Raw genomic sequence first — 11,749 nt, 5'->3', positions numbered from 1 at the left:
CAGGGATAATGGAGACTCCAGCCCTGCCCTGGGGAGCTGGGCCAGGTCCTGACAACCCTTTCCAAGGAGAAGTTGTCCCCCTAAACCTCCTCTGCCACAACTTGAGGCCAAAAGTTCCTCTTGTCCTATCCCTTGTTCCTTGGGAGCAGAGCCCAACCTCCCCTGGCTCCAACCTCCTCTCAGGGGGTTGCAGAGAGCCACAAGGTCTCCCCTCAGCCTCCTCTGCTCCAGGATCAACACCTCCAGCTGCTCCTCAGCTTCTCCATCCCCTTCTCCTTGCTCTCCAGCCCCTTCCCCAGCTCCATTCCCTTCTCTGGACACAATCCCCTCAATGTCCTGGTCCTGACTGCCCCCAGGATTTGAGGTGCAGCCTCCCCAGTACCAAGCACAAGGGATGATTCCTACCCTGCTCCTCCTGCCCACACCAGTGCTGCTCCCAGCCAGGATGCTGGTGGCTTTTTTGGCCACCTGGGCACACACTGGCTCATATTCAGCCAGCTTTGGAGCCTTTTTGGAGCTCCAGGGTTCCCTTGCCCACGGTGCTGCTGGGGGATTTGATGAAACATTTGGGAACCAAAGCAGGTGAGTAGAAGGGATGAGGGGCACTGGAGGGAGTTTGCCACACAGTCTGGATGTCTCTCCCCTTCCTTTCAAGTCCTGTTTCATGTTGCTTCAGCCATCTGAAGAAGGTCTGCCCTGTAATCTGCTCTGAGTTCCCTTTTTTTTTGTTGTGTGATGCTAAAATATCCCAGTGACTCCTGAGGCCACTCCCTGCCTGTGCATAGATGAGTTTCTGGTGCAGTTGCTGGTGGTTTTTAGACGTGTGAAACATCTGACTCAACAGCAAAGCTTTCTTCTTCTCCTGTGCAGGGGAAGGGACCATCCCTGTGGAGTCAAGTGACATCATGCCCACCTGGGATGGGATCCAGCACGGGGAGAGGCTGCGCACCATGTCCTGCAGTGACAAGATCTTACGTTGGAATGTCCTGGGCTTGCAAGGGGCTTTGCTCTCCCACTTCATGGAACCTGTTTATCTCAGCTCTGTGACACTGGGTATGAGCCCTTGGGCTGGGGTGAAGGGGACACACAGACATCTGCTGCCCCTCTCCATCAGGCTGGGCTGCGGTGACAAGGGGAGGCTGCAGGAGTGCCAAACTGAAGTGTCAGTCCTGGCAGAGCTGTTGGGTTAAGGGCTTTATGGGTTTTATGCTGAAGGTGGAGTTGTTTTGGGGCTTTTTTGGTAGGGTTCCTGGTGCTGAACCACTTGGCCTTGAACACTGTTACTCTCAGGGCTTGGCCTGTCCTCCCTCTGTGCTGATCCCTCTCTCCTGATGCCCTCACCTTTGTTTTCACAGGTTACTTGTACAGCCAGGGCCATTTGACACGAGCCATCTGCTGCCGCGTGGCAAGAGAGAGGAACGTGCTGCAGGCAAAGCTCCAGGCTCCCTATCACATCAACCACCCCGAGGTACTCTGAGCTTGGTCCCTCTTGTCCCCACCTTCCACCTTGGCCTCTCTGTCCCCACCTTCCACCTTGGCCCTTGGGTTGGGGCCTTCCTGAGGGCTCTGGGGGTGTTGATCCTGGAGCAGAGAAGGCTGAGGGGAGACCTTGTGGCTCTCTGCAACCCCCTGAGAGGAGATTGGAGCCAGAGGGGGTCGGGCTCTGCTCCCATGGAACAAGAGGAATGCTGGGGGAGGTTTAGGTTGGAGCTGGGGAATAATTTCTCCCTGGAAAGGGTTCTCAGGGCCTGGCCCAGGACCTCCTAGGGCAGGGATGAAGTCTCTATCATCCCTGGAGGGATTTCAAAGCCCTGGAGATGTGGGGATGAGGGCCATGGGGCAGTGGTGGCCTTGGCAGTGCCAAGACAAGGTGCCCTTGGTGTTCTTCTCCCACAGAGCCTGGGGGTCACTGGCACTGACTTGGTCTGGGGAAAAGAACACCAGGGGCACTTTGTCTTAGCAAGACCCCACACACACCCAGTGCTTGGTTCTCTCAGGAATTTGGGGTGAACTGAACCCCTGCCTGCAGGAGTCAGAAACTTTCCATGTCCCAGGTAACATCAGTCCCCATCTGGCTGAAAGGAGGGGGGTGACCCAGGTGTCAGGTACCAAACGTCTTGGGGGGGTGGAAAGAAAGACAAAGCTCTGTGTGGGGTCAGTGGAGGGTGGGGGGAGTGATGTGCAGACCCCCTGGCAGGAGGCTCCTGGTTTTCCAAACCCTTTGGATTCTCTGGCAGGTGGGGAGAGTCAGCGTTTACGACTCTGCGAGGCAGACAGGGAAGACAAAGGAGTCCTCAGTGAACTGGTGTCTTGCTGATGAGAGCGAAGTGGAAGTCTTGGATGGCACAAAAGGGAAAGTAGATGGGTAAGAAGAGCCTTTTCCTGACACTGCTGCTTTTTTCTCTCCAGGGAAGTGGGGGGGGGGCAGCTGGGCAGTCACGGGGATGCCTGGTGTTGAGGGGGGGGGAGGGAGAAATTTCAAACTGACGTAGCTGAGAGCTCTGGAAACAACAAAATTATCACCCAGCCCCTCCAAGAGAGCCCCACTGAGCCAAGAGCCCCCCCAGCAACCCCCTCATCCCTCCCCATGGGTGTTTTTTCTGTCCCCCCTGCTTCTCGTTGCTCTCGTTGCTCTTTCCAATGCCTCCTCCTTCATCACTCCCTTTGTCTTCCTTCTCAGCCCCAAGCTGGAGGTGTCTCGTGTGTCCAAGAGGAAAATGTTTGCCCTGTTCCAGCAGTTATGTGCCAAGAGCAACCGTGGGGACCTGCAGAGCCTCTCAGTCTACTCGGATGCCAAGGAGGCAGCCACAGCCTACCAAGAAGCCAAGCAGAGCTTCTTCAGTGCCCTGGAGGAGCTGGGCTATGGCAGCTGGATCCAAAAACCCCAAGAGGAAGAGAATTTCTCCCTCCCTGATGCATAACAAGATGCCCTGCAGCGTGAGGGGGGGGTGAGGTGTGCAGGGAGGGCTTTCACCTCCTTTCACCTTGGGTTTGAAGTGGAATCAGGAGCCTGCAGAAATTTTCCCCCCTTCATAGGCCTGGCTGCCTCCTCTGCTCTTGTTCCCCTTCAGACCCAGCCCTTTCTCTTTTAAAAACGTGCATGGAAGTTCTCTCTCTTTTTTTTTTTTTTTTTAAGGTAGAGCAGGCTCAATCCCTGTTTGCTTCTCTCTTTTAGTCTCCTCTTTTTTGTTTTTGGTTGGTGGTTTTATTATTTTTTAAAGAAGGCACAAGAAACAGGAGGGATTCTTGGACTGCAACCTCAAAACCTTTGGACCCTGCACTACAGATCCCTCTGGCAGGTTTTAGAAGCAATTTTTTTTTTTTTTCTCTTTTAAGGAAAGACAAAAAGCAAACAAACAACACAACAAAAAAAAAACTAAACCCCAAACTCTTGGTCTGTTTTCTGGGTTTGTCACAAAGTGGCTGGTGGCAGCCACCTAGGCTGGGACATGGGACTGATCTCTACAGGACAGCACCAGGAGAACATTCCAAATTGATAATAAAAGAGGGAAAAAAATAATTAAAAAAAATAAAAATAATTCTGTCTTGGAGCTGGCTGTGTGCCAGGGATGTGTTAACTCCTGCAGAGTGGAGAGAGCTGGAGAGGGCAGAGGGGGAAGAGCAGTGGAGGTAAAATTACATTTTTTTAAATGCTTCTTAGAATCATAGAATTGGTGGGGTTGGAAGGGACCTCAGAGATCATCAGCTCCAACCCTTGATCCACTCCCCCCGTGGTTCCCAGCCCACTCAGTGCCACATCCAGGCTCTTTGGAAATATCTCCAGACACGGAGAATCCACTCCTTCCCTGGGCAGCCCATTCCAATGCCTGATCACCCTCTCCAGAAAGAAATGCTTTCTAATCTCCAACCTAAACCTCCCCTGGCACAACTTGAGACCCTGCCCTCTTGTCTTGCTGAGAGTTGCCTGGGAAAAGAGCCCAACCCCCCCCTGGCTCCAACCTCCTTTCAGGGAGTTGGAGAGAGTGATGAGGTCTCCCCTGAGCCTCCTCTTCTCCAGCCTCAACACCCCCAGCTCCCTCAGCCCTTCCTCACAGCAATTCTGCTGGATCCCTTCACAGCCTCCTTGCTCTTCTCTGGACCTGCTTCCAGCACCTCAAGCTCCTTCCTGAGGGCTGAGGGGCCCAGAACTGGACACAGGACTCAAGCTGTGGCCTCCCCAGAGCTGAGCACAGGGGCAGAATCCCTTCCCTGGACCTGCTGGCCACGCTGTTCCTGAGCCAGCCCAGGATGCCATTGGCCTTCTTGGCCACCTGGGCACACTGCTGCCTCCTCTTCAGCTTCCTGGCAATCCAGACTCCCAGCTCCCTTTCTGCCACTCTGTGCCCAGCCTGGAGCTCCCCATGGGGTTGTTGTGTTGAACCTCATCCCCTTGGGATCACCCCAACTCTCCAACCTCTCCAGGTCCCTCTGCAGAGCCCTCCTGCCTTCCAGCTGATCCACACTTCCTCCCAGCTTGGTGTCATCTGTGAATTTATTAATTGTGGACTCAATCCCCTCATCTAAATCATCACTAAAGACATTGAACAGCACTGGGCCCAACACTGATCCCTGGGGGACACCACAGCCGCCATTTTGGACACCACAGCCGCCATTTTGATGCAGCCCCGTTCAGCACCACTCTCTGGGCCCGTTCCAGACATGGCTGACAGCTTTTTCAGGAGAATCCTGTGGGAGAAGGTGTCAAAGGCCTTGCCTGAGATGCTGGGCACCTTTTGGGGTTGCTGTGTTGAACCTCATCCCCTTGGGATCATCCCAACTCTCCAACCTCTCCAGGTCCCTCTGCAGAGCCCTCCTGCCTTCCAGCTGATCCACACTCCCCCCCAGCTTGGTGTCATCTGTGAATTTATTAATTGTGGACTCAATCCCCTCATCTAAATCATCACTAAAGACATTGAACAGCACTGGACCCAACACTGATCCCTGGGGGACACCGCAGCCGCCATTTTGATGCAGCCCCGTTCAGCACCACTCTCTGGGCCCATTCCAGCCAGTTCCTGACCCAGCACAGGGTGCTCCTGTCCCAGCTGTGGGCTGACAGCTTTTTCAGGAGAATCCTGTGGGAAACGGTGTCAAAGGCTTTGCTGAAGTCCAGGCAGACCCCATCCACAGCCTTTCCCACATCCACCACCGATCATAAAAGAAGCTCAGCTGTGGAAAGCTGGGAATGAGACCTCAAGGAAAACTGAGCCTTCCCAGGGCTCCAGTGTACCCTGGAGTGATGGAGCAAGGTTCTGTGGGCTCCTTCCCCCACCTCTGGCTCCAAAGTGGGGGCTCTGTGTCCCCAAACAGTCACCTGAGGGGCTGCAGGTCCCGTTCTGGGGGTGCTGAGGTCTGAGCTTGGGGATGTGGAGCTGCTGTGCCCATCAAATTCCTGAAATGTGGAGCTGATTGGAGTGGGAGCTGCCCCTTTTCTGTGTGTCTGGGACAGGAGAGGTGACACCAAGTGACATGTGGTGTTTGGGTGGGAAAATCCCTTTCAGCTCATCCACTCCCAACCGTTCCCCATGGCCCTCAGCACCACATTCCCAAGGTTTGGAAACCTTTCCAGGGATGATGGAGACTCCAGCCTTGCCCTGGGAAGCCTGGCCCAGGTCCTGAGAACCTTTTCCAGGGAGAAATTGTCCCCAAACTCCAAACCTTGGAGCAGGAACCCCACAACCTGCACACACCATAATGGGGTTATCCCGATGATGCTTTTAGGGAAAAGCTCTTCCCAGTGATTTTTGGGGGGAAGCCCTAAGAGGAGGAGGTGCAGGAGCATTTTAGGATTTCTCCAGCTGGGTGAAGGGCTGGGATTTAAATGGAATTTCTCGCGTGCAGCTTCCCCGGGCTCAGTTCTGCCACTGCCCCCCCCCTTTCCCCCCCCTCCCCAGCTGGGAGGATTTGTGGTATTTATAGAAAAATCTCCATTTCAATTTTCCCTAATGAGGCCAATTCCTGCCTGCAGGGGCAGAGCTGCCGGACCGGTACCGAGATGGGGTCCCACGGGGCTGCTCCCACCTGAGGAGGTGCTTGGGGGTTATAGTTCCTTTTTTTTTTCCCTTTTTCCCCTTTTTCCCCTTTTTTTACCTTCTCTTTCCCCTTTTTTTTCTCCTTTCCTCTTTTTTTTCCTTGTTTTCCCCCTTTTACCCCTCCTTTTTTTTCCCTTTTCCCTCTTTTTTTCCTCCTTTTTTTTCCTTTTCTTTTTTCCCTCCTTTTTCCTTTTTTCTTTTTTTCCCCTCTTTTTTTTCTCCTTTTTTTCACTTCTTCCCTCATTTTTTCCTTTTTTCCCCCTCCTTTTTCCCTCCTTTTTTTCCTTTTTTCCCTTTTTTCCTCCTTTTTCCCTCCTGTTTTTTCCTTTTTTTTCCTTTTTTCCTTTTCTCCTCCTTTTTTGCCCCTTTTTTCCCTTCCTTTTTTCTCCTTTTTTCCCCTTTTTTTCCCCTCCTTTTTTCCCCCCCCTTTTTCCCCCTTTTTTTGTTTTCCCCTTTTTTTCCTTTTTTCCCAACCACAATCACCCTCCTGCCTCCACCCTGGGAGCTCGGAGCAGCCTCCAGCCCTCACTGCCCTGGCTCTGCCTGCAGGTACAACCTAAAAATAGGAACCTCCTGCCTGGGCCATGTGCTCACCTCGAGGAGGAGCCGGAGCAGCCCCCATCCTCCTCCTCCTCCTCCTCCTCCTCCTCCCGTGCAGCTCCGGAGCCCCCGGGATGCTTGAGGGGGTCCCACAGGGGGTGGGGGCTCCTGCCTGGTTCTTGGGGGATACACTGGATAAATCCTGGGAAGGAGTAGGGAGCATCAGAGCTTTTTTTCCTCTTCCAGACCCAATTCCTTCCTGCCTTGGGTCCCAGGGAACCCAAAAAACATCCCCCCCCCCCCCCCGAACCCCATTCCCCAGGCTGATAAAACATCACCAAGTGGAACCCAACCCCATCCTCTGTGAGTATTTATTGGGTTTGCAGTGCCCGCCCCGGAACCCAAACACCCAAATCCCACAAAGGGGGGGTCGGAGGGGTCCCTCCCTGTCCCCGGGGTGGGTGGGTGGGTGCTATTTGGAGGTGGGGGTGCCCTGGCCGAGCTGCAGCAGGGAGTTGGTGGTGTAATTCTGGAAGAGGGGCTGGAGGAACATGCCGACGGTGCCAAAGACACAGACGAAGACGAAGATCCACAAGAAGAGGCGGTCGATCACCATGGCCACGTATTTCCAGTCCTCACTCACCTACGAGAGACGGGGAGGGGACATTGGGTCAAACCGGCACCTCCGGTACCGCCCCCCAAGCTGCCACTCCGGGAGGTTTCACCCCATGGAGCCCCCACTTTGCTCCTTCAGCATCCCCCCCCCCAACCCTGTCCCCCACCCCGGGGCTCTGTCCCCACGCTGAGCCCGTGGCAACTCATCACCCCCGTGGGCTGAGTGGGGGGGAGGGAGCAGCAGTCCCCGGTCCTGCAGCCCAGCCCGGGGGTGGCACTGCCAAAAAAAAAAAAAATAATAAAAAAATCTACAGGGTCAGCCCCCCCCCCCTTGCAGGATGGAGCCCACTCCTGCCCCGGTGGGGGCTCTTGGGGGGCTCTGGGAGCTGGGGGGGATTCTGGTGGCTGCAGGGCAGGGCCCCTCTTGGTGCTCATGCACATCCCATGCTGTGCTGCAGCCATGCACATGCTCTGCAGCCCCCCCCCCCAGCCCTACCTGTAATCCCCGAGCCCTGTCTGCACCCCCCAACCCTGCCTGTACCCCACAGCCCTGCCTGCACCCCTATTCCACACCCCCCAGCCCTACCTGCACCCCCCAACCCTGCCTGTACCCCACAGCCCTTCCTGCACCCCCCAACCCTATCTGCCCCCTATTCCACACCCCCCAGCCCTACCTGCACCTCCCAGCCCTACCTGCACCCCCCAACCCTATCTGCCCCCCTACTCCACACCCCCCACCCCTCCCTACCCCCGACACCCCATACCCCTCAACCCACTTCCCCCCCAAATCCCACACACCCCCTAAGCCCTCCCCACCCTCTCCATACCCTCCACCCCCCCCAAACCCACCCACCCATCCAACCCCCCATCTCACGCTTTGGTCGTCGTCCTCGCTGCGCATGTGGTCGGCGATGAACCGCACCCCATCCACCGCCTCCCCCACCCCGCAGGCGCAGGGGGTCGTGGGGGTCGCCCCTTGCCCCCCCGGCCTCTCCTGGTACCCGTTGAGCCCCTCGACTTTGGCGGCCCCGGGGTGGGCGGCGTAGCAGGCGCAGAGCCGGGGACCCCCTTGGAGGAAGAGGGCGGCGGTGGCGGCGGCGGTGGCGCGGTCCTGGTGGTGCCGGCGCTGTCGCAGGCGCTGTCGGGCACAGTTCTGTCGCGGCTGCTTCATGAAGAGCAGCGCCGGGAGCTTGTGGAGGAAGAGGGTGCGGACCCAGGGGGGCATGGTGTGAGTGGTGGGCGAGCGGTGGTGGACGTTGAGGACGCAGACGCTGGTGACGATGGAGAAGGTCACCAGCACCATGGTGAACATGAGGTACTTGCCCACCAGCGGCACGTCCAGCGAGGTGGGCGGCACGATCTTGGAGATGAGGAGCAGGAAGACGGTGAGAGCCAGGAGGACGGAGATGCAGAGGGTCATCTTCTCGCCGCAGTCGGAGGGGAGGTAGAAGACGAGGATGGCCAAGGAGGTGATGAGGATGCAGGGGATGATGAGGTTGATGGTGTAGAAGAGAGGTTTGCGGCGGATGATGAAGTCGTAGGTGATGTCCACGTAGGTGGAGTCGTCGGGGTTCTCGTTGCGCCGGCCCGGCAGCGCCACGATGTCCCACTCGCCGCTGGGTGTGAAGTCGTCCAGGCTGGCCACCTCGCTCTTCAGCACCAAATCGATCTCGGTGCGGTCGTAGGTCCAGGAACGGAATTTCATGGTGCAGTTCTGCTGGTCGAAGGGGAAGTGCTTCACCTCGATCTTGCAGGCGCTCTTGTAGATGGCAGGAGGCAGCCAGAAGATGCTCCCGTCGTAGGAGATGACGGCGTTGGAGTAGAAGGAGACCTCGTACATCCCGTCGGCGCTGAGGGTGGGGGGTGCAATGTCAGGCAGTGGGATTGCTTCCCCCCACCCCTTTCTTCCCCCCCCCAAAAAAAAAACCAACACCTACTTGTTGTAGAGCACCACGTCGGGCAGCCAGATGTGCTTGGAGGGCAGTCGGACCTTCTTCATGTTGTCAAAGTCCTCTGGCTTCCAGGTGAGACGATAATCCTCCCACTCCTGAGGGCAGGAAGGGATCAGGGGGATTCCACATGGGGTGTGTGGGGGTCCCAGGGCAAGGTGGACGCAGGGTGTCCTGGGGAAAGGTGTCTGGAGGGTCCCAGGGTAGGGTGGACATGGGGGGGGTTGCAGGGCAGGGTGCCTGAGGGGTCCCGGGACAGAGTCCTGGGGAAGGGTGGACATGGAGGGTCCTGGGCAGGGTGCTTGGGGGGTCTTGGGGCAGGGTGCTTGGGGGGTCCCAAGGAAGGATGGACATGGGTGGTCCTGGGCAGGGTGCTTGGGGGGGTCCCAAGGAAAGATGGACATGGGTGGTCCTAGGGCAAGGTGTCTGGGGGGGTCCCAAGGAAGAATGGACATGGGGGGTCCCAAGGAAGGATGGACAAGGGTGGTCCTGGGCAGGGTGCTTGGGGGGTCTTGGGGGCAAGGCGCCTGGGGGGGTCCTGTGGAAGGGTGAACAGGAAGGGTTGCATGGCAGGGTGCCTGGGGGTTCTCAGGGCAGGGTCCTGGGGAGTCCTGGGGCAGGGTGCCTGGGGGGGGGGTCTCAATGCAGGGTGCCTGGGTGTCCCCAGGGCCATGGTGGGGTCCATGGCTCTTACCTGGGTCAGCCAGACATTGGTGGTCATGATCTGCTCCCTCTCGTGCTGCGGGGAGAGTGGAGTTGGTTACTTGGGTGATGGGTGGGGGTTGGGGGCTGCAGGACCCCTATCCCACCCTGGGAGATGGGGGAGCAGAGCCCCAGGGAACTCACCACACTGATGAGCTGTGCCAGAGACACCATGAGCTGGACGGTCACCAGCTGGGAGCCATTGGTGGCCGGGCGGATCAGTTTGTTGTAGCGGGTGGGGTCCAGCAGATATTCCACCAGCCGCTCCTCCGTGTCCGTGCCCACGGCCCCTGGGGAGGTGCCGGGGGGCTCAGACCCACGGGCACAGTCAGGGACCCCCCCTCACCCCACTCCGGGAGGCTCCAGATCTCCCCCCGGAGCTCAGCCCCTGCTTGCCCCAGGGGTCTGGACCTGGCAGATGGAGGGTGACAAGGGGGGGGGTCGTGAAGGGGGGGTCCCGGGGGGCTGCTGGTGCCTGGGAAGGGGCAGTTGTGGGTGCGTCTGGGCGGGGGTCTGCAGCTCGGTCCCCCCCGTCTGCTTCTGCCTGCGCACCCCCTCGCCCTCCCCCCCCTCGCCCCCCATGTCCCACCCGCCCCCGGCCTGTCCTTGCCCACCCCCTGCCCCCCCGGTACCGCCCCGGCAGGACAGTTTGGCGAACCGAACCCCCAGGGCCCGGCGGTACCGCGTGGGGAGCACTTGGAGCATCCCCAGGGGCCGGGCCGGAGTAGCGGGAAGCACCGCAGCGGGGCCGGTACCGACTCTACGCCGGAGTCGACACCCCGGGTCCAATTCGGTACCGACAACGGTGCCGGTGCTCCCCGCCTCCAGCCCGGGGCACTTACGTCTGAGAGCGGCGAGGAGGCAGAGGACGCGGAGCAGCGCCATGGGGGCGGCCCGCTGCCGGTACCGGGGCCGGTACCGGGGCCGGGCTGGTGCCGGGGCCGGGCCGGGGCCGGTCCCGCCGCTGTCCCCGGTGCTGCCCGCGCTCTCCGCGGTGCTGGAGCCGGCGGCGGCGGCGGCCCGGGCGGGGCGGCCCCGGGCGGGAGGCGGTGCCGGGCGCTGTGCCGGGGCCGCCCCGCACTCCCCGCTCCGTCACCGCCGCCGTCACCGGCCCCGGGGCCGCCCCCACCCCCGCCCCGCAAAGGGAAGGGGGGGGGGTGTTCGGGAGACCCAAACCCTCCGCTCTGCCGGGCTCCAGCCTCCGCCACCCACGGGATCGGAACCGAACCGAATCCGATGGGGGCAGCTCCCAGGCCCCGACACACACAAAGCGCCGGTCCTGGGACACCCCCTGAGCTCAGGGACCCCCCCGGAGAGCCCCGGATCCATCGGGCTGAGCTCCCCATTGCCCCGCTCTCAGTAACCCCCAAGACCCCCGGGATCCCTCGAACCCCCCAAGACCCCCCCCGAGCTCAGGAACTCCTCAGAGCCCCAGACACCCCCGACCCCCTCCAGACCCCTCACCCCAGACTCCCTTCGGAGCCCCATGGGCTGAGACCCCCCCGGGGCTCAGGGACTTCTCAGACCCCCCAAACCCCCCAGACCCCCGGGCTCAGACCCCTCTAAGCCCCCCCCTCTCCCCCGCTCGGCCTCAGGGACTTCTCCGACCCCCCAAACCCCTCAGACCCCCCCGGACCCCCCGGGCTCAGACCCCTCTAAGCCCCCCCCCCCTCTCTCCCCCCGTTCCCATCGTGACCCCACGTGACCCCGGTAACCGGGGGGCGGGGCTCAGGGCCGTTAAGCTCCGCCCCTTTATTTACCCCCATCCTTCCTTTTCCCCCCCCCCCCCCCCTTTTTTTTTTTTTTTTTTTTTTTTTTTTTTTTTTTTTTTTTTTTTTTTCTTTTTTTTTCCCTTTTTTTCCCGTCACTTCCGTCTCCCTCCCTCCCGGTTCCGTCGCCGGGCGGAGGCTC

At 59.2% G+C, this 11,749-nt stretch overlaps 2 protein-coding genes across 2 annotated transcripts; one reads left to right on the top strand and one right to left on the bottom strand.

The window, feature by feature from the left end:
• Positions 1-848: 848 nt before the first annotated feature.
• On the top strand, positions 849-3,551 carry ADAR (adenosine deaminase RNA specific). The gene is made up of 4 exons (XM_030465236.1): positions 849-1,053; positions 1,356-1,468; positions 2,238-2,365; positions 2,681-3,551. Exons 1-4 carry the CDS (start codon positions 906-908, stop codon positions 2,919-2,921), a joined length of 630 nt encoding a protein of 209 aa, XP_030321096.1. The 5' UTR covers positions 849-905; the 3' UTR covers positions 2,922-3,551.
• A 3,389-nt stretch (positions 3,552-6,940) lies between these two features.
• CHRNB2 (cholinergic receptor nicotinic beta 2 subunit) lies at positions 6,941-10,783 on the bottom strand. Its single transcript, XM_030465232.1, has 6 exons — positions 10,681-10,783; positions 9,983-10,128; positions 9,831-9,875; positions 9,125-9,234; positions 8,062-9,037; positions 6,941-7,215 (listed from the first exon to the last, which is right to left on the bottom strand). The coding sequence occupies exons 1-6, from the start codon at positions 10,721-10,723 to the stop codon at positions 7,045-7,047; spliced, it is 1,491 nt and encodes a 496-aa protein (XP_030321092.1). The 5' UTR covers positions 10,724-10,783; the 3' UTR covers positions 6,941-7,044.
• Between the last annotated feature and the right edge of the window lie 966 nt (positions 10,784-11,749).

This window comes from Calypte anna, chromosome 25 (genome assembly GCF_003957555.1).
Source record: "Calypte anna isolate BGI_N300 chromosome 25, bCalAnn1_v1.p, whole genome shotgun sequence".
In the NCBI taxonomy this organism is placed as follows: Eukaryota; Metazoa; Chordata; class Aves; order Apodiformes; family Trochilidae; genus Calypte; species Calypte anna.
This window is presented reverse-complemented; position numbering and strand designations above follow the sequence as displayed.